The sequence below is a fragment of the Tursiops truncatus genome, chromosome 11 (assembly GCF_011762595.2).
Source record: "Tursiops truncatus isolate mTurTru1 chromosome 11, mTurTru1.mat.Y, whole genome shotgun sequence".
In the NCBI taxonomy this organism is placed as follows: Eukaryota; Metazoa; Chordata; class Mammalia; order Artiodactyla; family Delphinidae; genus Tursiops; species Tursiops truncatus.
Window position 1 is genome coordinate 8,602,927 of NC_047044.1, and position 24,111 is coordinate 8,627,037.

The 24,111-nt window shown below is 54.0% G+C and overlaps 1 protein-coding gene across 4 annotated transcripts in view; it reads right to left on the bottom strand.

The window, feature by feature from the left end:
- Positions 1–222: 222 nt before the first annotated feature.
- FAM83F (family with sequence similarity 83 member F) overlaps positions 223–24,111 on the bottom strand; it is a 28,254-nt gene continuing 4,365 nt past the window's right edge. The window contains exons 2-5 of one of the 4 annotated variants that reach the window (XM_073788161.1): positions 8,763–8,930; positions 8,152–8,273; positions 6,636–7,297; positions 223–524 (exon numbers count right to left, since the gene is read on the bottom strand). In XM_073788161.1, coding sequence (XP_073644262.1) covers positions 475–524; positions 6,636–7,297; positions 8,152–8,273; positions 8,763–8,930 — 1,002 coding nt within the window. In that variant the 3' untranslated portion in view covers positions 223–474. Of the gene's footprint in view, positions 525–6,633; positions 7,328–8,151; positions 8,274–8,762; positions 8,931–24,111 lie in introns of those variants that run through there. The other 3 variants (XM_019943706.3, XR_002178027.3, XM_019943721.3) reach the window with 3 other exon arrangements.

Consider the following 24,111-nt stretch of genomic DNA (forward strand, 5'->3'; position numbering starts at 1 on the left):
CGGGCTCAGAGCCCTGTCCTCGTCCCTTCTGTTCCACCAAACCTCTTGGGGGACCAGCAGCACCAGGAAGCCCAGGGAAGGAGAAGCCAGGGGGCTGGGGCTGCCCCGGAGACCCCATCACATTAAGGTAGAAAGACATGGACTCACCCCATCTGGGGGCCTGCAGGGCAAGGCTGGCCCAGTGGAGGGAGGGGGCTGGGCATAAAGGAGAGCAGACACTAGTCAAGCTTCCACTTCATGTAAACAAAGGGTGACCCCCCTGCCCGGCCACGACAGTCTTGTGGAGGCGTGTGATTGTCTTGAGATGCTGCAGACCCTCACATCTGGGATACAGGGTCCCTGAGGCCAGGATGGAGGCTGCTGGGGCAGGAGGCCACTAGGCGTCCGATGTGCAAATCGGTGCAGGGTTTGACCTGTGTCTCCACAGGACAGGATGGGGGCATCCACAGGTCCTGCCAACAGCTGGCCCGCAGCTCACAAAATCACACAATTGCTGGCCTTGGCAGGACTGGAACTTGTTTTACCTGCAGAGACAAGGGACACAGGCGAGGGAGGATGTAGGTAAAGTGCTCCCTGGGCTGGCCTCCAGCCCCTCTACTATGCACCACCCACACCGCAAATTTGGGTGGTTGGGTCACTGTCTGCCTCCCAAGCTGCTGAAACCAGGTCAGTAGGTCCTCAGAAGAGCAAAAGGAAAGATTCTCCCTGTCCTGACAGCCTCAGCAAGACCACCACTGGTTGGGGCATCAGGGATCTGCCATCTTCTGACCTCAGCGGGGTGATTCACCAGTTACTAATACCCTATGCTGCGTCACAGCTCACAAGCGCGACCGCAGTCACTGTCGGTGACCCTCAGCGTGGCCCTGCCGCAAGGGGGCATCCTCGGCCCGACCTGACAGTGGGGGACAGGGGGGCCAGTAGCCCCCAGAGCTGGGCAGCGCCTGCGCCACTGCCTGCTCTGCCGAGCCCCACCTCAGCTCTTCCCACCACTCAGGCCGCCGACGAGGAAGGTGCAAAGCGGTGCCTCAGGAGGGGCCACTAGGCTGACCTGGAGGGAGCCAGGCATGGTGGCGCGGACCCCAGGCTTAGGGGCGCGGGGCACACCCTTCACCAAGAAGAAAGAGGTGGAGGCACAGCTCTCCTCTTCCCAGGCCCCTTCCATCCGTGTCCACTGCCTTTACACCCCAAGCAGAGGCTGGCTGTGTTCCTGCCCTCAGACCAGCGCCTCGTGTCTGCTGCGGGGAGTCCTCCTGGGGCGCTGGCCGCTGTCTCCTGGGCAGCCGCTGACCTCTTTCCTGCCGGTTCCTCTCCACACCGCCAGGGCCAGGGTCATCTCCCGGCACTCACACCACCTTCCGGTATCACCTCAGCTGTGAATTTCACGGAGGTAGTGTTGGCCTCCTCTCCCGGGCCATTAGCAAGAGAGACGCTGAACAGGCCCGAGTAGGGCCCTTCCCTGCCCGGCCGGTGGGGCCCAGGCCTCGGGACTTGCTGCGGGTCCAGCTGAGCCTCCCTGGAGGCCGTTCTGAGAGCAGCTAGAGCGTTGATGAGGTGGGAAGGGAGCCAGACGGTGATGCCTGCCTCCCTGTGGCTCCAAGGGCCCAGAGCTGGGTCAGCCTCCAGCCTCCTGGGGCGCTGAGGCTGCCTCCGCTGCCCTTCCCGTGCCGCAGTCCCCTGGCTGCCGCAGGACACGTCCGTCCCCACTTCCTGTCCTCAGCGGCTTGCTGTACTTGCTTGGCCTACTGGGCAGATGCCGAGTTTCTCCCCAGAGGCAGCAGAATTTTGGAGGCAGGTGAGAAAAGTCCTCTGGGCTCCCGAGGCCAGGGAGGAGTGGCCGCGTGGGCTGGGGGCAGCCGGGGCAGAGCAGGTTTGCGGCCAGCTCCCCACACTCCCACCCACCCTCCGAGGCTGGATGCGAGCCTGGACACGGGCCTCTCGCTCAGAATTCACCTCCACGCCTCTGACGGGAGGCCGGGCTGAGGACCAAGCCCTCGAGCCCACCCCTCCCGCGGCGCACAGACCGGAGCCCGCTGCCGCCTGCAGCACACGCTGTGGCCAATCACACCTGCTCAGATGAGTGGAGGAGAATCTATCAACAGCCCCACATTTCTACTTTTTACAAAGTGTATGTGGCACGGGCGGCCCAAAGGAGGCTCATGAGAGAAAGTCAAATTTCAAAGGAAGAAGTGAGACTGGACATGGGGGTGGGAAGTGGAGGAGAGGCGGCCTCAGGGAAGGCCTGGAGCATCGGGACCCGGTCCGATGGTCAGGACCTGGCTGGTCCGGCTCGGCAGGCAGGAGAGGGGACAGTGGTGTGGACGGCTCACAAGGACAGTGAGCTCTACCTCCCTATAGGCTTCAGGACCTCACACTCCCCTTTTCTGGAAGATTCTTCCCCTGGATGTCCACATGGTTCTCTGCTTCCCATCATTCAAGTCTCTGCTCAAATGCCCCTTTTTCAGAGAGGCCTTCCCTGATCACTCTTCAGGAGAAGGTCCTTGCCGTCCCTGTCCCCCTCCCAGTACATAAGAGCAGGGGCAAGCTCACTTTGTCCACTGCTACACCAGGAATTTAGGACAGTGCCTGGCACAGAGCAGACACCGCACAGATAGACATGTGTCGAAAACAATGCATGATCAGGCAGCAGCAAGCTACGTAAGGGTTCACACCAATCTAATAACAAGAGCAACTGCAGTGGCATCAGTGGGTGGTGACCGGGTGACGTACGTGCCCTCACTCACCTAGATGGTGATGGAAGCCCCAGCCAGGCCCGAGAGACCAGCAGGGCAGGGGATTTTGACATCTGCCAACGAGACTAAGGACGCCTGCCTCTTCTCTGGAGCCCAGTGGGATCAGCTCCTCGAAGGATGCCCATTCAGCTCCCCTCTTCTGTGCCATGTGACCGAGACCTTGGCTGGTAACAGTGCTCAGGTTCATGGAATCAGAGCACGGCCTGAGAACATCAGCTGGGGTCTGACCTCAGGAGCGACACTGAGTTTTGGAACTCCATCTTGGCAAGACAGCTGCTGAGTAGGCTTACCCTGGAACTGAAGGCCCACAGGTCCCTTATGGAGCTCTGAACCCCAGCAGCACCTCCCCAGCCTTCCATCCCAGGCAGGGGCCCAGCCTTCCAGGAGAGAGATCTGAGACCTCCACCCCAGGGATGACACAGGCAAGTCTGAAGTTCCCAAATCCAGGAGCCAGCGAGCACAGCGCTAGGAGCCAGACCACACTGCCAGCTAGGGTGGCCCATCCACGCACCACTCAGGGGAACCTGGGAGAGTTCTGGCAAGGCAACTGTGGCTGCAGTCACCTCAGAGAACTCTGGGAACAGAAGCGTGGGCTCAGGGGCCCTCGGAAGGTGGTGACCCAGAGGCACTCTCCTCTTCCTCTGTACCGGGGGTGGGGTGGGGGGCGGGGAGTCAGTCATGTACTCAGGCTTCTGGCCCTTCCAAACAGCCTTTAAAGACGTAGGTAGCTGGTGTCAACCCTAACCTTCCAGAGATGACCATAACGCTCTGGCAGTCCCTGGGAGGCAGGAGAGCCCACCGCCCTTTCCTCACTCATGACCGTGGGCACAGGGCCTCGCCTCTCTGCACCTCTGGGGTCTCGTCTTGAAACAACGTCATCAGGCAGGGTGGCTGTGGGTTCTGGGTGAGAGCATTGAGCCCCGTGTCTACCCAGCACACGCCAGGTGCTCAGCCAAAGTCTGTGCCTTTCTTCCTCCTCTTACCGTGCACGAGGGTGTGGGCCTTGTCCCAGGGATTTCCCCAGGGGGACCAGGAGGGGTTTCAGGACATCACCTGGAACCCCCTCCCCCAAACTGGCAGCCCCCGATGGCAGAGCCCTGTCACCTAATCTGCTGCTCTGAGGACCCCTGTGTGGGAAAACGATCGGGGTGCTCGTTTAAAATGCAGATTCCTGAGCCCAGCCGAGCGGGACAGACTCCTCACTCTTTTGACAAGGCTCTCCAGTGACTGCTGGTCCCTGAGGCTGGATCTCTGCCCCAGAGTCCCGAGCTCCTGGATGGGCACAGGTGGCCGGCTCAGGAAAGGCGCCAATTGCAGGAGCAAGGACTTCGCTGAGAGAAAAACCAGGAGAGGGTGCTCGGCTTCCACCAGTAGGGGGGGCTGTGAGCCTTCAAACCACCTGGCCGCCCACGGCTGGACTGCCAGACCCAAAGGAAGGGATTTCTGAAGGTTCTCCCAAGGGCCACACTTGGGTTTGCAAAAATTTGCATGCTGTTTGACAACTATATACTTCTTATCAAGTAATTGTACAGGCTGTCAGCTCTTAGCTTTTCTATTTTTCTCTCTTTTACTCACCCTGTCATCGGCCTGGGTTCTCCCTTGACAAGAGGGCAGCAGGGACAGAAAGGACAGTCAGAATCAGAGCTCAAAGGGGCCTCTTGAACCCTCCCTGGATCAACCCCTCCTCTTCTCAACCAGGAAACAGCCCCGGGGAGGTGAAAGGATGTGTCCAAGGTGTGGGGAGCAAGGTACTGGGAGCTGAGATCCATCCGATGGCTGCTCTGATGATGCTCTGAACGGTCCCCGTAGGATTCACTGTAGGACAGGGATCCTTTCCCTGGATGGGGCCCTAAGGGAATAGCTAAAGTGACTTCCTCCCAGATGACAGTGCCCAGTGTACTAGGATTGCTAGTTCCAACCTTGGGGACCCCCATGCTGCCAGGAACATGACCCTCTGGCACACAGAGTCCTGCTGATAAGCTTCTGCTGCCCGAGAGGAGGCACTAAACCAGTCAAATGTTTGGGAGGCTGGAGGCCACAAAAAGGGGCTTTGGGGAGGGGAGTCTCTGCTTCTTGCCCTGCCTTCGAGGGAAGAAAGCAGAAGGGAGAGGAAAGGTCTCTTAAGGGACTTGAATTCCAGGCCCTCAGGGCTGGATGCCCATCCAGGTACACAGAGGCTGTGCTGGACGAGGCCACGCTGTGTGTTTCCGTATGATGGAGCAGGAATAGGGTGACCTTGAGGGCCATCCCTTGTGCGTGCCGCTGCACTCTTGCACTTGCCCTTCTCTCTCTGTCTCTGACTCTCTCTCTCTGGGTGCCAGGCACTCAGGAGACGAGCTGGCACAGGGCACTGTCCCTGGCTGTTTGGCTGGCTCCTGGCACCCCATGCAAACACTCAGGGAGCAGCGGAAGTGTCAGTGACCTGTTCAAGTCATCCAAGCAGGGGAATCTGGTGCTGAGACTCACTAAAGGAGGCAGGAAGGGATGACAATGGCCTTTTGTTTCTATGGAAACAGCACCTCAGGGTGAGGGGCTGAAGGAAGAGAAAGCTTCTACTTCACCTCCAGTCAGGACGTGGGAAAGAGCCCCTTTTGTGGTTGGGCTCGCCCCTCCCCCTCTCTTCCCTGCCAGGTGTTCACCATGGCAACCCTTCTTCCAAACAAGAGGTGCAGGGCAGCAGAAGCATCCGGAGCTGGGGGAGCCAGGGAGCCCAGGGGGAATGGGCCAGGCCCAGCTACCCCTCCCTGACAGGACACGGGCCCTGGCCTCGGTTTGTGTCCCGGCCCCACTATCACTTACTGTGCCCTGGGACCACTTAATTCACCTCCCTGAGCTTCCATCTGCCACCTCCGTGGTTCCTGTGGGGCCAAGTGAGAGAGAGAGCACCTAGTGAAGGACCCGGCACACGGAGGCGCTCAGTAAATGCTTCCTGGCCAAGTGCAGCTATAGCCCTGGCACTGCTGCTGTGCCCAAATTCTCGGAGACTCCAGGCCTGTCCTAACTTTAAGAGGCACAGACGAGTGCGTCAGGCTCTCTAGCAGGGCTGGGGCATCAGTGTTTGGGAAGACTTGCACTCCAGCCAATGTCAGGTCAAAGCTGGGGCCTTGAGGGACACAGGAATTCTGGAAGCACTCAGGCTGCCCAAGGTAAGTCCCTGCCATTACCTACCTGGCCAGCCAGGGAGCCCAGCCTCACCGCTGCAAAGCCCCACCGCCATGGAGGGAGAAACCCCAACATGGAAACCCCTTTGACTCAGCAATGCCGACATGAGAAAAGGTGCCAGCAGTGGCCCTGGCTGTCACCACCAGCCAGAAGAGGCCACTCTGGAGACTGTTCCAGAGAAAGAGATAAAGGCAGAGAGACAGCCAGAAAGATGCCACCAGGAACAATCTCTCCCAGAAGTAAACAGCCTGGCAAATACCACTGATCAAATAAACACAGGGAGGAGCCACGTCAAACTACTTACAACAGAAACAAGGAAAAGTGGGTCAGGGCATTGGTGCGGTGTGTTTGACCGGGTCAGATCCTGACGGCAACGGATCCAGCAAGGAACAAGGTTTGCTGGAACAAGCCCTAGAGTCAGAGCCCTAGTCTCAGACTACTCCGTGCCCAGCACTGTTCTGAGCACTTCATATCCTCAGAACAGCTGGGCGAGGCAGGCATCACTTTCCCCTTTTAGAGAAGAGGAAACTGAAACTCCGGCCTGCAGTGGCTGGCCCCAGGCCACACGCAGGCAAAGGCCAGAGCAGGATGGGAATTGAGGACCACAGGGCCCAGAGCTGATGTGCTCTCCCTGCCGGGAGGCGGCCTTCTTGCAGAATCAGCAGTGCTCCTGGACCAGGGCCAGAGGCCTGAGGAGCCCTGGGCCCAGTGGGAGGGACTCACCTGAGACGTTGCCACTGGAGCCCTGGTTGGGCCTCTTCCCCGCCATAAACTCCGCTTCGGCCAAGGCCTCGGGGGAGGGGGCGCTGGCCGTGCTATTGGGCGCTGCGGGCCTCTTGGACCGCCGGCTGAAGAACCTGCTGCTGAAGCGCCTGCCCTCCTTGGCCGCGGTGGCCTCCCCATTGGCAGCTTCTCCCCTGCCATTTTGGGCAAGGGCGTCCTGGGGTCTGGGCTTCAGGGCCACACGCAGGTGGGAGAACACCCTGCCATCCCGACTCAGCTCTCCCGAGAGAATGGGCTCCACGGGGGGCAGCACCTGCTCCAGCGTGACCAGGTCGTGCAGGAAACTCTCCAGGCGCCGTGCTGACTCGCCGCCCTTGCTGCCCTCCTCCTGCCCCTCTGCATTGCGGCTGGCCTCCTGCTGCTGCCGGGCAGCCCAGCGCATCATCTCCCCGGGTGGGTGGTGGCTGCCCGTCACCAGGGTGTACTTGGGGTTGATAAGCTTGCGAGCCACAGTGGAGGAGTAGTTGAGGCCCAGCCTGCCAGCGCCTCCTGCCAGGCCCAGCTGCTGGTACAAGTCCACCTCCTCGGAGATGGCGTACAGCTCCCGGAACTCCACGTCGAAGGGCTCCACGTTCTGCCCTGTCAGGAGGAGGAGAAGGTTCCTGTCCACATGGGAGGAACTCCAGGTGAATCTGGGAACATGGGGACAGAAAAGCAACATACATGTGCCCGGGCCTGCAGCCTCGCCCTGCCAGCCGCCCCTCGGTGAGCCCATCTCAAACCCCGCTGCCCAGCCCGACCTGCTCCACCACTGAGGCTGGATGCCTTGCTGCCTTCATGCTGGGGTGCTCTCCCTCCACAGACCCAAATCCTCCCTTGGTCCAGGTCTTGGCCTCAAATGCAGAAAGCAGGCAGTGGGTGTAGGGCAAGGGCAAGAGAAGTCAGGTCTGGATTCAAACCTGCTTTCTGCCCTGCGTGCCTTGTCAAATGGGGCTTGTAAGGCGTACCGTCACAGAGTTGCTGTGAGGCTCAAAGTCCAATAACGAATATAAAAGGTTTCGCTCAGTACCTGGCACAAACATACATTTAATAAGGAGTACCTATAGCTGCCACTACTGTTAATACTATTCCATTCCCTAATAGTTCTCTGAATTTTTAGAGCACCTAGCATCTGCAAAACCCCATACTTCAACCACACAAGAGGACTGACGCCATTTATTAATTGTGTCATGTGCCCGGGTCTCTTCCAGCCTCAAAAGGCAACCAGCTGTTGTGGACCATGCAAGGCAGGCGGTGCTTAATGCTCAACAAAAGTTGACGCTCTTTCTTGAATAATCCATTAGCCAGAAAGTTTGAGGGAAGGGACTGGCCAGGAGGCTATTCTTTGCTATCAGAATAGACAAGAGCTCTTAAACTCATGACTGTGGAGGCTCTAGTCCAGCATCTTTCTGAACATGAACACTTGTGACCATGAACAAAGGCCTCCCAGGCCCTTCTCTGACCTGGCCCAACTCACCTGTAGGATCCAGTGGCTACTTTATCACCATCTACCATTAGGAACTTGGATGACAGGGTCCCCTTGATCTTCCCCATGGGCATGTAAAAGCCAACACCTGTCACAGAGCGGACACGGATGTTCTGTTGAGAAGAGGAGAAGGGCACTGTCACTCAGGTTGGGGCCCTAGAGGCTCTAAGCTGAGTCTCTGCATGGGTGGAGGATGAATCCTCTTGTCCACGGGACCCTGACTCTGCTTCCTACGGCCTGAGGAAGTCAGCAAATCTGGCCTTGGGCTCAGACGGGCCCAGGGGGGCCCCAGTCTGCTCTCAAAGCTCTTCAGAAGAGAAACACAGCCCTGCCTTCAACCCTGACAGTGACTCTGCGGGCTGAGCGCCCGGGACTAGGCTGGAGCTGCCTCCTTGGCCTCAGCAGCCTTGGGATAAAATGTAAGCCAGTCGTGCAGTGAGGGTTAGCAGTTCATGAGGCAAGGCTTTAGACAGAAGGAAAGGGGTTGAGAGGGCTGTTCACCGGGGCCCCTGAACTGGGGAGCAGGCAGAGGGAGGGGCAGAGGCAGTCTCCATCCCACTTCCTTCCCCCCTCCCACCCCCAGTGTCAGTGATACAACTTACCCGAATACGGAAGTCAGCGAGCTCCAGGCCCTGACACATCTCCAGGAAATACTTCACGCCCGCCTCGTCCAGGATGATGTACACTGGCACGCGGCGCTTGGAGGCAGCATCCACAATGTCTTGGAAGATCTCACCATCAGTGAAGAGGTCCATGACCACAGCAATGACCTGGACAGGGAAGGGCACTAGTGAGGCACGTGGTGACTACACACATACAGAGTCACACTGCGGCCCACAGAGGACCAGCTGGGCTGGGGTAAGTGCTGGCCAAGAGTCAAAAATGCCATCTGCACCACTCCTGGGTTTTGCACATCCCCACCCACCTCTGAGCACATGTGAGCAGGAGATGGGCTCCCTGCTCTGGGAAATGAAGATGGTGCAGAGGGTGTAGGCCATGCTTCTTGTACTTCATCCTTGGCAAATTCCCACCACCCACCCTGGGGATTTTCCAGCAGCTCTTCAGAAGCCACGTCAGTGGAGATCTAGGAGGCTGAGGAAAGTTGGTTCTGGTGCCTTCGGGAAATAAGCAGGTTCAAGGAGCTGCAGTCACTGAGAGGCATGAAATGGACCATTTCCACAAGCTGCAGATCTGCTCAGATACCACTTTCTTTGCAGACCTGGGTGCTTTGATCTCCCTGCAGCTGTGCAAAGCCCTGTGCTTCCCTGAGCACAGATTCGGGCAGAGCTCCAGTTAGCTCGGGCTCCCTTGGCCTCCAGGTGTCCAGACCATCCCACTTCATCCTCAAATCAAAGTCCCTGCCAGGACCCTTGATTTCCAAAAGCCAGCCTTGATTATCCATCCTGGAAGGCGAGGCCTTCCGCAGCCTGAGGCGGATTTGCCTTTCTGACCTCAGCCTCCTCCACTTTCCTACACAAACCTTCTGCTCCAGAGGCAGGGTGTTCTTGTTGGCCCCAAGCACTGTGCCTATGATGCAGAGGAAAGTATGTGCTTTGGGGTCAGAGAGATCCGATTATAACCACTTTCTATTTATGTAACCTTAGGCAAATCCCTTAACTTTGATGAGCCTCTGTTTCCTCATCTGCAAAGTGGGAATACTCTGTACTTGATACATTTGGCATCAGGATTAGAAATAACATCTGTAAGCATCAACAATGCCTGATATGTAGGTAAGTCTTCAATAAATGGTAACCATTGTATGGTCGAAGGAGTCTGCTTGTCGTTGTAACTGAAAGCCCGAACGCTGAAGCCAGGCAGACCAGGCCTGGTTCACTAACTCCACTGCTGACTCATCAGTGCCCCAGCTTCCTTGGCAGCAAAATCGAGCTCATAGTAGCACCTGTCTCAAAGGGTTGTTGAGAAGGCTTAGAGAAGCAAACTGTGAAAGCGTTTAGCAGAGTGCAGGCACATGTTAAGCTCAATAAGTGTATCCTCCATCACCATCATCATCATCACAATCACCATCACCTTCACGTGTGCTCTGCCATTATCTCTGCCTCTAAAGACCACCCCCAACACCATTTACACAATATCACATAAGGCCCTTCTTACCTCCTACATCTAATACCCAATCATTCATACAAGTAACATTTACAAAGCCCCACAGGCAGAGGGAGGATCTAAGGACAAACAAACTACAGTCCCTAACTTCAAGGGGTTAATCCAGTTGGAATCATAAGACATTCGCACAAAATAATAAGACATAAGGTAAAATGAGACAAATGCCTTAAGAGATGCACAAATGATGTGTGATGTGAGTTCTAAGGAGGGGTGGTAGGAAGAGAAGGAGGGACTTAGGGAGGGGGAGGGTTGAAAGATTACTTTCAGCCAGGGGAGAACAGGAAAGGTTTCACCGAGGAAGCTGAAACCTGAAGAATGGGCAGCCTTGGGTGCCATAAGAAACGAGCAGGGAATAAAACCAAGCAGGGAAGTGGGCAAGGCTGCCATGCATGGGTATGCAGGTTGTGCACTGCACACAGGCACTGGGCTGATGGGGGTGAGTGGGAGCTGTGCCTGCCTGAGGAAGAGATGCCTTTTCCTAATCTGCGCACAGGTGCCACGTGGGCTACCAGGGGCCTAGGAGGTGAACATTTCAGGCAACGAAAACAGCACAAGCAAAGGCACTGAGGACAGGCATGACTGACAAAAACAGAGGAGATGCAAATAAAGTACTGAATGAAGAAAGAGAAATAACTACAGATATATTTACTTTTTAAGAAATTCTTACTATTTAAGAAATGGTAAAAAGACTAGGAATATTTACACATTGATGACTTTGAAAATGAAATTGACATGGATAAGTCATTAAAAGTGAATTAAACATATCAACTATAGTTCAGTTTTTTAAAAAGTAAATTAAATACAATACGGCATAATCAAATAAGGTTATCCTAAAAATGAAAGGATTATTCAACATCAGAAACATATCAATTTATAACATTTATAGTGCCAAAGAGGGAAAATCATATATTATCTTAATAAGTTTTTATAAAGTATTTGATAATACTATTTGTGATTAAAACTCTCAAAAAACTAGGAATAGATGGGACCTTCCTTAATGTCATAAAGCCTATCTACTAAAAACCCTCATGAAACATACTTAAAGTTGCATTCCCTTTAAGTCTTAAGCAAGTCAAGAATATTCACTTATCACCACTGCTGTTCAACAAAGTATTGGCGGTCCTGACCAATGCAACATGACAGAAAAAGAAATGAGACAGAAGGATTAGAAGAGACAAAACTACCAGTATTTAAGGATGATATTTAAAAAAAAAAAAAAAAACAGAATGCAGAGAAAAACTATTAGAAGTAATAGGAGAATTTGGCAAGATTGCCAGATACAAGAAAAACTTACAAAAACCAATAGCATTTTTCTACTACAGCAATAACCAATTAAAAAAAAAAAGAAAAGAAGGTCCATTCAAAATTGCAACTTAAGCACATAGTATTTAGGAATTAATATCTTTATGGAGAAATTTAGAAAACTCTATTAAAGGACAGTTACAAATATTTGAATAAATGAAAAGATAAATTGTGTTCATGGATAACATGATTTAATGTTTTAAAAATCCAGTTCTCTTCAATTAATAAAATCCCATGCAATTCCAATGAATGGTCAGTAAAATTTTTTGAGGAGTTCAAATATTTCTAAGATGTGAGGAAGAATGAAGATTCAAATAGCTAAGTCAATTTTGAAAAAGAAAAGCTAAAAGGGGACACTTGTCCTACTAGACAGTAAGACATACTGCAGAGCCAAATTAATAAGAATTGTGATACTGAGATAGGAAGGAACTGACAAATAGACCATGGGACAGAATAGAGAGACCAGAAATATATAGGTACCTACACACATACATAAAACTTTAAAGTCTTAACTTTAAGGCAGAATCACAACTCAGTGGAGAAAGGATGCTGTTTAGTAGATGCTGTTGGGACAACTGGCATACTAAATGCAGAAAAATAAAATGGATCCCTACCTCACACCATATATAAAGGTGAATTTCAGGTAGGCTGTATACCTATATGCAGAAGATACAACTAATAAAGGAATTCATGAAATATAGGAAAATAGCTTCATGGCATAGGTAAGATGGGATTTCTTAAGATTCCAAAAGCATGAATCATAAGACAAATAAAATTTTAAAAGAGGCATTTGGCAAATTAGGGATTTTCTGTTCAAAGAAAGATGTCAACAGACAAAGATAACTGACAGGGGGAAGATATCTGCAATGTCTACAACCAAAAGGAACTAATAATACACAAGAGATGCCTGCACATCAGCAAGAAAAAGACAGAAAACTAATTAGAATAATGGGCAAAGGATATGAATAGGCAATTCCTAGAGGAGATACCTGAATGGCTAATAAGTATGTAAAGAGAAGCAGACCTCATTAGTAAGCAGAAAGATTCAAATTAAAGCAAAGAGACAGTAATAATAACTGCACATGAAGTGTAACCTTTAAAAGTTATATAAAAAATTTAAAATAAATTTTAAAAAAGCAAAGAGATAAGAGAGATACCACTTTACAACTATAACATGAACTAAAAACTAGAAAGTTGGATAGTCCTAAATGTTGGCGTGTGAGGAAAGGGGAACCCTCATTCACTGAGGGTGGGAGGGAACACTGGTACAGCTATTTCTTAGGGCAAGGGGCAGAGCTTCGTGGATTTAAGGTTGTGCATGCCTGGAAGCCAGCAACGCTACTCTTGGCTACACACCCGGGGAACCTCTTGGATCTTTGCACAGGTCTATAAGGGGGCAGGAACAAAGACATTCACTGTAGCTTTCTTCGGCATAGCAAGGAGTTGGCAGCAACTTGGATGTCCATCTCTAGAAGAATGGACGTGGAGAATGTGAGGGATGCTCCGGACAGAGTGCTCTGCAGCAGACAGAAGCAATGAACGAGTTCCATGTGCAGAACCTGGGTAGTTCTTTTTAAGATGAATGTTAGAGATCTATAGCCTAATACCATTTATGTAAATAAAAACACACTACATAAAATAACCCTGCATGTTTTTCAAGGATACGGACATGTCCAAGGACATACACTGAATATAGGAGGGTGGCTGCCTATGGAAGGAGAAAGGGACGGGAGGGAAGGAGAGAGTAAAATAAGAGGGGCCTTCCCTGGATTAACGATGGCAGTGGACCATGAACTGAGGCTCACAATCAGCTCTGCACTTGCGGTCCAAAACAAACAGACAAACAAACAAAAAACAATTGGCCTGGAACAGTTCAGGGTAGGTGTAGCGTAAGGACAACGGGGTGGGGCTGGATCACGGAGGGTTTTAACAATCCACTTGAGGCTTCATTCCAGCAGAACACAGCTCGCACCATCTCAGAGGCCTCCTGATAGCTCCCAACTGCTGCCTGAGGCCAGAGTCTACTGTTTGCTCATTTCCAGACTCTCCACAGTGTCCAGCTCAAAGCTGACTCTCAGTATGTTGCTGGGGAGGGCTTCACTGGCTCAGGAAAGCGCTTCTGGATTCACTCTTGCTTTTGTTTTGTAATTGAAAGCGCAGGGAGCCTGCTCGCCCTCACCCCCACCCGACAGAGGATGTGCTGTGAGAGCATCACAGACTAGAGGGACAGATGTCCTCAGGGGCCCTGCTTTCGGGAGGCTTGGTCTGCGGCGCCCTGGTCAGAGCCAGCCATCTGTGTCACTACCAATTAAGCAGTGAAATATCTGTAGTAGGAAAAAATCAATTGCTCGCTGACTCCTGCAATCTCGTTGTGGAGGAGTGGTGATAATTACCCTCCGCTTTGGTCTCTGAGGCCCTGCTTGACATTAGGATCCCCGGCATCAGGCCCAGGAAAACCAGCTCCCCACTCCCTCCGCTCTGGTGTTTAATGTGCCACGTGATCCTACGGGCCAAATCTAACTTCAAGGCTGCCAGTAGAAATGGAAAATCAGGTTTTATAAGAGAGACATCAAAGGCACAGAACCCGGGGAGCCGGATTTCGTCAGGAGGGAAAAGTCATCCCCTGGCCTCCCGGCAGGCTCCTTTACCTGGTTACCCACTGACGTGCGGCACCTGGGGAGAGAGGTTAATTTGAGGTGGCAGGAGTTTTTAGAAGCTGTCGCAGGCTCTGGCAAAGCAGTTCTGATGTTGTAACACTTCTCATCAGGTGTTTGGTTAGCTTACCATCTCCTCCTTTGATGTTCGGCCTCAGCGGTGGGGTGGGGCAACAGGGTGTGTTAGGGAACCTCTGAATTCCCCTCCATCTGTCACTTACCTTTAATTAAGCTGCCATCTTTTCAGATTCTCTTCCTGGACTCCTTAACTACCATTAGATTAACGAAATTAACGAAAAGGACTCCACCTTCCCCGTGCACTCCGCAGCGACTCTACTCAAGACAGCCGGGGAGGGGCTTTCCTGGTGGCGCAGTGGTTAAGAATCCACCTGCCAATGCAAGGGACACGGGTTCGTGCCCTGGCCCGGGAAGATCCCACATGCAGCGGAGCAACTAAGCGCGTGCACCACAACGACTGAGCCTGCGCTCTACAGCCCGCGAGCCACAACTACTGAGTCCGCGTGCCGCAACTACTGAAGCCCGCACGGCTAGAGCCCGTGCTCCGCTACAAGAGAAGCCAGGACATGAGAAGCCCACGCACCGCTACAAAGAGTAGCCCCCGCTCGCCGCAACTAGAGGAAGCCTGTGTGCAGCAACGAAGACCCAACACAGCCAAAAATAACTAAATAAGTAAATAAATTTATTAAAAAAAAAAAAGAGACAGCTGGGGACTGACACCCCTGGTGCGTTTGGATGACCCAGTCTGGATGGCCACCGCACTGCCAGTCTCCTCGCCACAGAGCTATGCTCACCAGCCTGCCCTGGAGGCCCTTCCAAAGCCAACGTCCTCTAGGTCATCCGGGCCAGAAGCCCGAGTCTGCTGGCCTCCTCCTCCTCCCCACGACCAAATCCAATTGGCCACCGACGCCAGCAGGTCCTCCTCTGTGCACCTTCTCTGGGTCAGCTCCGTTCTGTTCCTACTGCACTGCTGCCCGTGCTCGGGCCCCCCTCATTTCTCACTGAACTTCTGGAATAGTTTCCTAACTAGTCTCTCCTCCATCTCTGTGCTCCAATTCCTTCTCCGTAACAGTGACCCTGCCAAAACAACAGACTGATGAAGTGGTGGGTCCCACAGCCAAACTCCTTAACTTGGCATTGAAGGGCCTTATGATGGCCCCTCTCCTCCTCTCCAGCTTCATCTCGGACCATCTCACGTCTGCCCCTTGTTTTCAGCCGTGCAGGATGACCTGCAGTTACCCTAACTCAGGGTTTCTCCACTGTGGGACTTCCAGGGGTCCAGGGACAGTATTCCTTGCTGTGGGGGGCTGTCCTGTGCATCGCAGGGTGCTTAGCAGCATGCCAGTAGCGCCACCCCCACTGGTGACAACGAAAAATGTTTGTAGACATCGATAAATATCTCCTGGGGGCAAAACTGCATCAACTCCCCACCCCCTTTTGAGAACAACTGCACACACCAGGCAGTTTCCAGTTCTTCTGTTCCTACCCCTCCTGTACTCCTGTGAAACATCTACGCATCTTTCAAGACACAGGTAAGAATTTCCTGAACTTCTCCCCACCCAATATTGTTCACCACTCCCTGCTTCCTGCCCACGTTGTGTTCCGGGTACATAACAGAGGTCCTTGACATTTTGTTGTAACATCTGCTGAATGGCTCTGTCCCTTACTGGGCTGTGGGCTCCCGGATGGCAGGGACCATCTGACTTCTCTCAGAATCTCCACCCTCAGGGGACATCTCAACACGAAGTCAGTTCTCCATGTTTGTGGAATGAATGTCTACATGGAGGGTGTTTCACGTCTACTGTTTTACTTGCGGGCTGTGGACCTAGCTTTGTTGTTAACTCTTTTATTTCATTAATGACTAGACATTTTGGTGGAGGGACAAAAAAAAAAAAAGAATGCTGCTCAAGATTCCAGGTTAGACCATCCTGCTGGAAGGCAGAGCTGAAGCTCTTCCTCAAGGGCACAGAGAAGGGAAAGGAAGTGGGCACCTTTTGGGACTGCGGCCTGAGCGCCAGTCCCCGGTCTGGTCTTCCTCTGTTCCACCCACCCAAGGTCTTGAAGGGGCAGCCAGCCCACTACTGAGGATAGTACTTTACGAAGGGGTCAAAGTCCACGCCAAGAACATCAGGCCAGGAAGCAGAGCTGCCACCAGCACATACAGCCAGCGCCTCTGTGCAGATTATGAAAGGGTACCCGTCCTCCCTGTGATGGAATGCAAGCCAGCAAGTGGAGCACGGGCTGCAAGTCAGCCCTACAAAGCCCCTGGGCCAGGCTCCAGTGCAGGCACAGGCTGCATCTCTGCACTCGGCGCCTGCACTGAAGGACATTCCAGATAGGCAGAACCTCAGAGCTGGGAGGAAATGTATCAGCTAGAGCCCAGCCCCAAGGTTAAGTTACCCAGCTGGGTCTTGGCAGAGGTGGGATTAAATAAAGCCCAGGCTTCTGACCCCAGTCCAGAGCTGTCACCCCCTGATGATGTGGTCGTGGGAGGCTCTGGGGACATCTACTCTGGCTAGGACCTGAGGTCACTTCTGGTCACACAAAACCAGGATACATCCAGAGAGCCGGACGATACCACCCTCTCGGTCACTGGTTTCCCCAGCTCTGCTGACGTGGAGCTTAGGCACTGGGGTGGGCATGGCTGCTGCTGACAAAGACCCCCCCCCCCACAACGTCTCGCTCAGTGCCACTGTGGGGAAAAGGCAAGAGGCCCCAGGCCAGGCACGCTCCTTGCAGGTGTGTGCTGGAGATGGTCACTTTTTCCTGGGGAGGGAGGAAGGGAGGGAGGGGAACCCACATGGGCAGCTCCAGTCCCCACTTGCCCACTGATTACCCATGTAAGCCTGGGGCCTGACTTTTACCTCCCATGCCTGCCCTGCCTGCCTCCCAGGGCCGTTGGGGGTTTCAGATGAGATCATGCCCACGAAATCCCATGAAAAAGCTGTGCGGTTTTGAGGGGCTATCCCCAAACCAGGTGAATGGGGCCAAATGCCCCCACCTCCAGCCCTAAGGTGCCTTGGGGTAGGAAGGGCAGCACCTGGGCAAACTGGTCAGCTGCTGCCTCCCAGAAGGCCCATCTGTCTGGTAGCCCAGGGGAGCCAGTTCTGGGCAGGCCAGCCAGCACCCGGCTCACACATCCCCAGCTGTGGATCGCCTTCTCTGATTTCCCCAGCGAGCGATCTAGGTCTCCAGGGCAGTGGCTGTCAAACTCGAGCCTGTAGAGGATCAGCCGGTGCGGGGCGGGGTGGGGCGGGGTGCGCCCGCTGAACGTGTAGATGCGAGGGCCCCATCCCCAGAGAGTCTGACTCAGCGGCCCCTGGAAACGCGTTTTAACAACACCCTCCCCCTCAGGTGATCTGAATGCAGGTGGTGGAAGGATCACACTTTGAGTGACGGCCAGTGTTGGGAAGAGAATCTACTCTCTGGAAGCAGAAAGTCTCACTGGTTGTGGGGCCTCGAGTGAGTAATTTCATCTAAGTCTCCATTTCCTCATTTTCAAATGGGGAGGTGGTCCCTTCAGGGTTGTTCTGAGTTTTAAATGAGATAATGCAGCGGCACAAGGAACACAGTGCCTGGCCTGCTGTGAGCTGTGGGTCCACGTCGGCACCCCCTTCTCTCCTCTGATGGAACCCAGAACAAAGGGGCCTCACTTCGGAGGCAGCTCCCAGGGAGACAGCAGCACAGAGCTGCCCACCAGCCCCAGACGTCAAGGTAGAGATGTTTTCCTTTGCCTGATACCATGTCCAGCAGGTCCAGCACATGGTGATTAACGCCCAGGCAACACTACACTTCCAGGAAGGTCAAAACTTGAACTGAGGGGAAGGGCAGCTCAATCAAGGGAAGAGTAAGTAAGTCTGTACAATGCACTGTCCCTCGAGCGACGCTGGGCATCAGTGCCCGCACGCCGAGCACGGAACGCACCACTAGGAAAACTGCGGCCCTGGGAATTCTCTGGTGGTCCAGTGGTTAGGACTCTGAGCTTTCACTGCCGAGGGCCTGGGTTCAACCCCTGGCTGGGGCCATGAGGCGCGGCCAAAAGAAAAAAGAAAGAAAGAAAGGAAAGAAAACTGCAGCCTGAGTGGAGAGCACCTCCAGGTGGGCTCGGGACCCAGTTGGCACGGCTGCCACTGAGCATGGAGAGGTGCTACTGGAGGATGGAGACAACTCGCCCGGCACACGGCAAAGGCTTTCTTTTGTCATCAAGGCTGCAACAGGCCCCATCCAATTTCTCCCCCGGTGGGATGTGAACAACTGGACAAGAAAGCGTTACTTTAAGCTTCCTGTCTGTGCTTCCTGGGGTGAGAGAGGAGAGGAAAGCCCAGGAGAGGAGGCCTGCATGACTGCCCGGGGAACACCCACGGACGCTGCCTGGCCCTGCCCCACCTGCCTTGCAGCCTCCTACCTCTGGGACACCAGGGTCATTTAGCTGAATCCCCAAAGTCCAGGAGCATCCTGCAGTGGGTGAAGCACAGACTTTGGAGTCGGGGGTCCCACCGGGGTGGTGAGACCACGGGTGTTACTTGACCCCTGGGAACTCTGCCTGTAAAGTGAGGCTGGTTCTTGGTTCTTGTGGTTCTTGTGAGGATGCGGAGACGCAGTGACGCCTGGAGAGCATCTGGCGCTGTGCTTCCTCTCCACAGTGCCTGGCACACGGTGGGAGGGTGGGGGTGGGGCTCAGCGTCAGCATGATGGGAGACTAGGGGTCGGTCCCCTGCTCTTGGCAGGTGGAACCAATAGCCCAACCCTAAGCGTGCCGTTTCCCTGCCCAAACCCTCGGCCTGAGTTCAGCCTGGCCAAAGACCCTCCGTGTGCTTCCAACCCACTCCCTCCCTTGACGATAAACTCCTCTGCGTTCTCCAAACACACCCAGCAACTCCCACCCTGGTGGCTTAACTCACACTGTCACCACCTTCTCCCTGTGGTGATGGGAACATCCCTTCCCTGTTGAGGTCCTTGCTTCACCCTCCCCCAGGCTGTCCCAGGTTCATTCTCGTCCTGGGTCCCCAGCCCCCAGGGCAGTGTGTACCCTTCCCAGAAGGCACACCTGCTCAGGCCTGTGTCTCTCTGAGCACATGGTGGAGGGGGGGCGCGCAGAGACCTGTCATGCCACCCTGCACAGGGCCTGACACGCAGTGAATGTCTAAAGAGTACCTCCGCAGTAGGGGGCTTCTCTCGGGGGGCTGAGGAAGCAGTCTGGACCAGAGCCCTGGCCCACCGAGAGGACAGAAGCCAAGACCATTGGGGTCTTGTTCTCTGCCTCAAGGCCGGGCTGCGCCCAGCCCACTGGCCGGGCATCTGCGCTTTGTCAGCTGAGGCTTCCCAGCTGTCTGAGGCCATGTTACACTGTTTCAGGCTCACTAATTAGACATCATTAACCACCAGGCTCCCTCCTGCACTGGCAGCCACTGGAGCCCAGCTCTGCCAGCCAGGCCACCTCCCCTCCCAGGCCCCGTGGCCTCTGTGCCAGCTCTGTTCCCGCCTCTGCTGTGCACCACCGGGGCTCACCCCCTGTCCACCCCTCATCCTTACGAGGCACTCTTGACACCCATTCCCCAAACTAGGTGGATGAAGGGGTGATACAAAGGACACTCGGGCCGGCTCTCCAGAGAACAGACTGTACCCATGTGAGCAAGGTCAACTAATTCAGCCGTGAAGAACCATATGTGATCTGCCAGGCAGTAAGAAGAGCAATTCTCTTTAAGATCCTAGGCCAGCTTTTCCCTGCCCCACGGCATGCTTCTGGGATGACTTCCCCTGCAGTAAGTTGGTGTTAATTAGTGAAAATTATCTAATGCAAGCTCATTTTAACATTAGCTTAAAGCTAAACATAATTAAGAAGATAAATCAGCTGCTAAGAAAAAAAAAACCCAACGAGGAAACACACATGATTCTTAGGATAAGCTGCTGCTTTGGGCTACTGGCCTGGAGCTCCGAGCACCACACACTATGTGGGCAGAGTACGGCAGGGCTCGAGAAGTACCTTCGAGGTATTTCTTGATGGATCAATCAGCGCAAGACAACTGGAGTTGGCAGCTTGCCCGGGAGGTTCTGAGAAGCCGCAAGGATAACTTACCGGCCACAGCCAGGTGATGCTGCCTGGGAGGGCTTCTCCAGAGAGGCAAGTGGAGGGTGCAGGGAGCGGGGGAAGGTGGTCAGGAGGGGCTGGGCGCTGGGAATAGCGTGAATCTGTGCACTCCGAGGCCTCCGGCCTTGCACACCCCGGCCCTCTGCCCGCCCTCCCTTCCATACCGGCTGCTTCAGCCGTCAATTCCCAGGAGGCCTCTGCGCCCCTGGAGCTCAGTGGGATTCAGACTCAATCTCAAGTTCCCATGCAGCTCCACTATTTACCAGCCCTGTGACCTTAGCATCTGTAAAATGGAAAGTTGCTGGATTGTTGTGAAAGTTAAATGAAATAATATATTTTAAAAGGGCTAGCACGGTCTGGTATTTAAGTACTCAACAGTTAATAGCTATTGACCCGCTCCCTCCAACCTGTTCTGTAGTTTATTTTCTTTTTCAGCGTCCACATTTTATTCACCTGTATATTTCTGGAATGTGGCACATGTGAAACATGGTGAGTAAATGAGCAGAAGTGGGGAATCTCCAAGCAGTCTGGGAACGCTTCCGGGAGGGGGAGTTAAGAACACTCACAGTGGGTCCTCAAGGACCCACAAAAAGGAAAGAAGCCCTGGTCCCTGTCCCTGACCCTGCCTCCTGCCGACTCACTGCTAGAGAACACAACAGAAAGAGCATTTCTCTGGAGCCTCCCACATGCCCCACCAGTGCTGTGAGAGGCCCAACAGGGTGACCACCGTACAAGCTGGGCTGGGATGAGCCAACAGATTACTAGAAACTCAGGCCAGAGAGACCACTAATTAGAAAAGCCATAGGCTCTTTTCCTGGGCTAAGATTCTGGGATCATTAGCAAGTCTACAGACTCCAAAAATTCAGAGAAGGAAAAGAAAATGGGGGGGAAGGCAGCGGCCCCAGCTAAGGCCGACCAGTCATGCATGGCCCCTGGGGTAGGAGGTGTGGTGGGAGGGAGGGGGAGGGGCAGGGATCACTAGAGTGACTCAGCCTGGGAGGGGGTGTGGTCAGGACAGTGTCAGGAGCAGAGGCAGGCGGTCAGCCAGTACCCAGCCCTGCTCGTTGGTCCTCTGCCCTGCTCCTCTCTCCCAGAAGATTGGAGGCCTGCCCCAGAACAGGCTCTGCCCTGTACATTGTGAGGAAAAGGAGGCGGACCTGACCACCAGCCAAGGTGAAGCAGTGAGGCAGCATCCTGGGGGTACACCTGGACAGATGGGGCGGCGTGGGCGTGGGGTTGCCAGCAGGTCTCCCATTAAGGTCTCAGTTTGTCAGTGAGGGCCCACGTCCCAGAGGGCCAGAAAGTGGCCAGCAAGAGGACACTGGTCGGGGGACTAAGATCCCACAAGCCATGTGGCATGGCCAAACCAAATACGTCCCTGGAAGCTACCTATATCCAGCTTCCTGGTGACACCAGTGCCACCAGACAGAAAGAATCCTCTCCTCTCCCTCTCCCACCAAAGTAGTCCTGTACTTGTTTGTTTCCAGAACTAGTTGGTGAGCTTCCCAGAACCTGGCTGGCAACAAATATACTTTGCTTCTGGAATTTCAGGTGGAAGCGGTGGCCACAGGGGCAATCCCCAAAAGTAACTGCATGTGTAGCAGAAGGACACAAGCCTTGAATTCAGACCTGGCCTCTGGGAAAACCTCATTTCCCTTGCAAGGTGCTGGGGATTGAGTTAATTAAAGGAAATAACATGCAGAGCACCTATCTTTCAACAATGTTAGCCCCTCGTAATATAAATCCCTTTTATCTGCCTCTATTAGTCATCTTTTTCAAAATGCTGTCTCATACAGTCTTGCACTGGAGTCTCAGAGCAATCTTGTGAAAGTAAGCAAGAAGACAAGAATGATCCCCATTTTACAGATGCAGAGATGGAGGCCTAGCAAGGTCAAAAGATTTGCCCAACGTCACCTGGTAGAGGAGGAAAGACAGAGCAAGAATGAAGACACCCAGGCTCCGGCTGCCAACTGTGTACTCCTTCCCCTGCAGTGACCTGGCCTCCTGAGACCACTGCCCAGCAAACCTGGCTACGCTACCACGAGACCAAGAAGTCATGAAGAATGCACCCCTTTACTGAGGCCCCATCTTCTACTTTTGAACTCCCCGGGAAACACCCATCCTCAGAGTTTCAGGGACCTAAATTGTCAGATTTCAGAGGAACCAAGCCTCAGCCTCCCTCTTCTCCAAAGACAGAAACACAGCCTGTCCCCCACCTCAACCCACCCCACCCCCGTGTCCCCATGCCCCAGCGCCTACTTGTGCAAGCTATCGTCCTGAGGAGTCCTTCCAGACTGCCCTTCTGAATGACTCTGCAGGGGGACGCCCTCAGGGACCCCTGATTCAGGGACCGGGGAGCCGCCGTGCCTTCCTGTCTCATCTCGGCCCGTGGCAGATCATAGAGAAGACCCTTGGCTGAGTACTCAGTTACCACAGCCCTGCAGACGAGAGCCACCCTGGCAGATGAGAGCCGCCCTGGCAGATGAGAGCCGCCCTGACAAACGGCCACAGCAGATCAAGGCAGTTGAGAAGTGCGGGGGGGGGGGGGGGGGGCAGCTGGAGCTGCTCCTCTCACCCAGAGGAGGAAACAGGAAGCGCACCTGCACAGGGCCTCCAACCTGAAGAGGAGAAGCAACCCCTGACCGTCCTAACTCTGATCTCCTGGCAGGCAGCCCCGCATCGAGTCCTGGGAGGAAGCTCAGCCACATTTCCCTCCCGGCTCTGCGAGGGGAGAGCGACGGCAGCACCTTTCCAGGACAACTGATGTTTGTACGATACTTTCTTGGTATCCTCTGCTTTCATACACTTTCTTCCTGATTTTTCAAAACCATCCAGAAATCTAGGTAATGCCCTCCAATTTTGCAGGTCAGGAGTCCCAGGGAGGGAAGTGGTTTACCCCAAAGGAACGCAGTTTGTAAGTAGCCAGGTCAGGACAGAAATCAAGACCTTTCAACTTCAGAGCCTATTCTCTGTCCTTGACGTGAAGCTGGGTCTCCATTGCCCAGAAACCCCAGCTCCCAGGATCAGTGACTGAGCGTAAAAGACAGAGACTCAGAATCCAATAGCCACAGACCCAAGGGCTTGGCAGGGATGCTGGGACAGGCCGAGGCAAGATCCTGGAAGGACTGTGAAGTGCTCAGTCCCTGGAACTGCAGCTGCATCATTATCCGCCAGCCTCAAGGGGACAAGGACTCTGGAACCGCCCCGCGCCTTGGAAATAACCGCCCACGAGGAGTGGTCACTCAGGGAGGGAAGAAGAGTTAGGCGAGGGAGACAGTGTGTTGGACCCACAGGTCACGGGCTGCCCTGAGAGGCCTTTTCTTGCTCTGCACAGCGAATCAGGCTTTTCAAAGGCAGCTCAGGAGCTCTAGATAAAGCCTCTGACGTGGAACGGTAGGAGCACGGGGAAAGGTATTAGGCGAGAAGCAGGACCAGCTCTCCAACAAGGCTGCGAGGTGGCTGACGAATGTACCGTCAGACTCAAGATTTCACAAACCAGCCATATTTAAGTATATATATATATATATGTAAACTGTTTCTTTTGTTTCTTCTCTCTCTCTTTTTTTTCTTTTTGAATCTGCTTCATGTCAATATCCCAGTGCCCAGCATGGTGCCTGGTCCAGGCACCTGGTCCAGAGAAGGTGCTGCGTGCTGTTTGCTGGATGTATCTGAATGAGGGAAGAGCCAATTGAGGCTAACAGGGCGAGACAGTGGCAAAGGCTGCCACCCGAAAGCTGAGCCTCCTGGTGAAGTGAACTGGAGCCTCTG